Source organism: Ipomoea nil, unplaced genomic scaffold (genome assembly GCF_001879475.1).
Source record: "Ipomoea nil cultivar Tokyo-kokei standard unplaced genomic scaffold, Asagao_1.1 scaffold0209, whole genome shotgun sequence".
Classification (NCBI taxonomy): domain Eukaryota; kingdom Viridiplantae; phylum Streptophyta; class Magnoliopsida; order Solanales; family Convolvulaceae; genus Ipomoea; species Ipomoea nil.
The window spans coordinates 378,969-383,573 of record NW_017616637.1 but is presented as its reverse complement, the minus strand read 5'-3'; the positions used below and the strand labels follow the sequence as shown (position 1 = coordinate 383,573).

The 4,605-nt window shown below is 36.2% G+C and overlaps 1 protein-coding gene across 1 annotated transcript; it reads left to right on the top strand.

Annotated features, from left to right (window-relative positions):
- Nucleotides 1–403: 403 nt before the first annotated feature.
- Nucleotides 404–1,093, top strand: LOC109192009 (uncharacterized mitochondrial protein AtMg00810-like). The gene has a single exon (XM_019342639.1). The coding sequence runs from the start codon at nt 404–406 to the stop codon at nt 1,091–1,093; it is 690 nt and encodes a 229-aa protein (XP_019198184.1).
- The last annotated feature ends 3,512 nt before the right edge of the window (nt 1,094–4,605 follow it).

Genomic DNA, 4,605 nt, shown 5'->3' with positions numbered 1-4,605 from the left:
AGACTAAACTCAAAGCTGATGGTACCATAGAAAGGCCCAAACCTAGATTGGTTGCAAAAGGGTACACACACCCTGGTCTGGACTACTTAGACACTTTCAGTCCTGTTGCCAAGATAACTACCATAAGGATGCTATTGGCAGTGGTTGCAATAAAAGGCTATACTTTACACCAACTAGATGTCAACAATGCTTTCCTTCATGGGGAGCTTGTTGAAGAAGTCTACACGAAGCTCCCTCCTAGTTTCTCTCCTCAAAAAAGCTGGTCAGGTGTGCAGATTAATAAAGAGCCTATATGGTTTAAAGCAGGCAAGTAGGCAGTGGAATGTGAAGCTGATCACTCAAGAACTTCTACACATAGGGTTCAGGCAAGCTCTATCTGATCCCTCTCTATTTTTAAGAGGAAATGGAGACAGTTTTGCAGCTCTACTTTGTTTATGTTGATGATGTTGTGATAGCAAGTCCTGATTTGAATCAAGTTCAACAGATCAAAAAGCACTTAGATGATGCCTTTCATATTAAAGATTTAGGGCATCTAAAGTTCTTCCTTGGATTGGAGATTGCAAGGAACAGTTCAGGGATTTCCATGACACAAAGAAAATACACATTGGAGCTTCTTGAAGAAACAGATTTCATACATTGCAAGCCTGCAAAAACTCCCATGGTTACATCAAAAAGGTTCAGTAGAGACACTGATGAAAAACTTGAAGATATATCTCAATATAGAAGGCTTGTGGGAAAACTTTTGTATCTAACTATAACAAGACCTGACATTAGCTATGCTACTCAACAATTATCTCAATTTCTAGATTGTCCTACAAATGTACATATGCAAGCAGCTCATAGAATTCTCAGGTACATCAAAGCAGCCCCAGGACAAGGCCTTTTCTTCTCAGCAACTTCATCTTTGCAGCTGAAAGGGTTTACTGATTCAGATTGGGTTGCTTGTCCAGACACCATGAGATCAGTTACTGGTTTTTGCATATTCCTTGGCAGTTCTCTGATCACCTGGAAATCCAAAAAGCAAGTCACAATCTCAAGAAGTTCTTCTGAAGCTGAGTATAGAGCTTTAGCATCCACATCTTGTGAAATCTAATGGTTGCTGTATCTTCTGCAAGATTTGGGGATAGCTGAAAATCCTCCAGCTTTGTTGTTCTGTGACATACAACAAATCTGCCATAGCTATAGCTGAGAACCCTGTGTTCCATGAAAGAATGAAGCATATTGAAAGAGATTGCCACTTGGGATACTAGATCATGATTATGCTAATAGTTTCATTTCAAAATGTTAAATTTTAATATGTAAACAAACCTATTTAAATTTGTTGGGCGTCGGCTGGGTTGGCCGAGTTCAGCCCCTGCTCGATTCTAGACGTGGCGCTGTGGCTTACCATAGAGAGATGTGGTTAAGCGTGCTTGACTTCCGGCAATCCCGCTCAAACACAATATTAAAACAAAATCTCCATTCCTTGCATTCCCGCTCAAACACTTCCGCCCAAATAATAGAAAAGCAAAAAAAAGTACTAATTAATAATATTAATAATAATTGGTAAAAAAGTTAGCAGTAAAATTGGAAAATTATTGTCTCAGCTCCATCAATTTATCAATTGTTTGAGTAGGGTTAGAGTTTCCTTCAAGAAGCGACGCAACTTCACTTATTTTTTTACTCCGTAATTTTTTTTAAAGGAAAAAATATAACACATGGGTAACATATGGCAGCACTTACCGGCTATGATTGAAAGAATTGGACTCAATAAAATATTTAACTAGTTTAGAATATTTAAACGTAACTGATAGAGTAATTGGACAGGACACTAGACCCTTGACCTGGTGCTATTGGTCTATCTGGACAAGCCAAAGAAATTAACACAGTTAGTGTAACGGCCTAGTAGAGAGCAGTTATTAGAAGCACCGCAAATGAGTTATGAGGGGTTAGCACAATTATCATGGGGAGCGCACGACAGTTACTAAGGAGTCAGCCGTTCCACTCCGTAGGAGGCCGTTGCGCAATTATTGTACAATCATTATTGTGTGGACCATGGTCCACACAAGTTGTGTGGGCCATATTTTGTCTACTGTAAAACAATGTATATTCAGTACACAAATAATGTACATTCAGTACAAAAATAATGTAAATTATATTTAGGGGATGTACATTATTTTTGTTCGGAGTGTATATTATATTGTATAATGTACATTCAGTACAAACATAATCTACATTTAGTATATTAAAAATGTACTTTTTGTTTGCCATTATTGTAACCGTTACAAATTTGTAGTATAAAAGATAAGCTCATGTCACTGCAGAGGCCTTTGCATACCATAATTCTCATAAACTGTACCAATTTTATACTCCACAAATTGTCAGATCAATCTTTTATCTAAAAATAATGAACACACCTTAATGACATACTTAATATGTCATACATACCACTATAGTACAAATGGCCATCACATCACTCATTTCCATAAAACTACATCAGATATCTAAAGACAGAAAATAGGATAAGTCAGAGAATTTACACTCTACAAGCCGCAGTCGTGAGAATCGTGGGAGAAAATCCTCTCAAACACTCCTTGGCACATCCTCACGCTCTGGGGTATGTCAAGCAAATACACATGATAAGAAACTTTTTTTTTTAAAAAAATAATTTAAAACTATTTTTGCACTAAGCACTGTCCATAGGAGTAGCTTATAATATTATATTATATATTTAAAAAAAAAAACAGGCTGAAACTAATGCTAAAGGTATCTTCAATAGTGAGGTTTTTGGATCGATTTTTGAGGTGCCAAATAGAAGAGAGAAGAAAGAAAAAATATGAAAAAAAAGGGTGTATGTTAGGAAAAAAGAAGCTACTGTAACGCGTCGAGCGGGCGTGTGCATTGCACGCGCACGGCTGAGTGCTATGTTGCCTTTCACGAGAGATTCTTCCGATTGCTATTCAATATGGTGGTACCCATGATAAGGGACAAAAAACCCCTCATAGTCCCCACATGTTCGCTCTATTCACTCTCACCGCCACATCACTCAAGTTTTCTCAAAAACCACATTAAAATCTACTAATGTGGATGGCCTAATGAAGAGAGGCCAATAGGAAATATGCAGTCTCAACTTCAACCTCCAAACACTCCAAACATAGCTTCACCAGCATGGCGTCCTGGTAAATCATTGTAAGTTCAACATTTATTTAACATGTTATGATAGACTTTTTAATCTTTTAGGTTAAATCGATCTATGCATGTTATAACATATATAACATTGTTTAACAAATTGTACATTTTTGTATAAGTTTATGGTTGCAACATAAACATGTAATGTTCATGTCGAAGAGATATTTTGTGATACATATGTCTCAACACAACATGAATATAATGCATGTTAATTAATATGACATGACCTACCATACTATAAATAAGTTAATTGGGATAATGGATTAAGGAACATTTGGTTTAAGTTGTGTGTTCAAAATCTCATATTAGTCTTGTTTAATTTGGTTTGGAAAAGTGCAAGCGTCTAAAAAGTAATGTGAGATTTTTAAGAATGATTTTGTTATTAGTATTATATATTAATATTAATTTATTTTTCACATTCTTTGATATCATATTCCGATCCTTTCAATGACTACAAGTTCTTTAATTCAAGTTTTTTATTGTCCGATTGTGTCTTTATTGTGTTTTACCTTTTTTAATGTGCGTGTGTATATATTTCACAATTGTAAAATTATCTTGTGTAGGCCCGTTATGAATGGTCCGTATGATCCTAGATACAAAGATTTTGGCTTACCAATTGATCGTTAATTACCTCAGAGCCTTGATATTAAATCCAAGTTTCTTAAGTCGTAATAATTTTATTTATATATATATATATATATATATATATATATATATATATATATATGTTTTAAAATTACCTCGATGTAGGGTAAAAGGCTCAAACAGGTAGTAGAAGTGGGCCTGAAACATAAAAGTTGTAGAGTCAACGATGAAAAATTGAAGCAGTGGAGAGTTAGCGATGGTGGATCGAAGCAACGAAGAGTTGAAAAGGAAGACCGAAGCAATAGAGAGCTGACAGTGGAAGATCGAAGAAGTAGAGAATCGACAATAATGAGACGGCCACACGATCGTCGCACGGGTGGAGTCCGCTCACTGATCAAGATTTAAAATTCTAGAAGAGGAAAGAAGAAAAACTTGTGTATTTAAAATTCTGAATGGATTCGCCTTGATTTCTTTCGCATACAACACAAGCAATTGCAATAGATTAACAAATTCCAGCCACTAATGAATTACAATAGCCATTCACATTAAAACAATTTTCCTAATCTGATCTACTAGTTTTGCCCAAATCATCCACTACTTCATACTTGGTTTATAAACTAACACACCTGAACCTGTAGATGAATGAGTGGATGGGTTATGCAGGTGGAAACCGCCGCAAAATGGGTGGTGTAAGTTGAATTCAGATGTATCGATTAATGCTGCAGCAGGTATTACGGGGATAGGGTGGGTGTTGAGGGATCATGACGGGGGTTTTATGGCTGCCAAGAACGTGCAGATCGAAGGGGTTTATACGGTAAAATGAGGCAGAGGCTATAACTGTGAGAGAAGCTT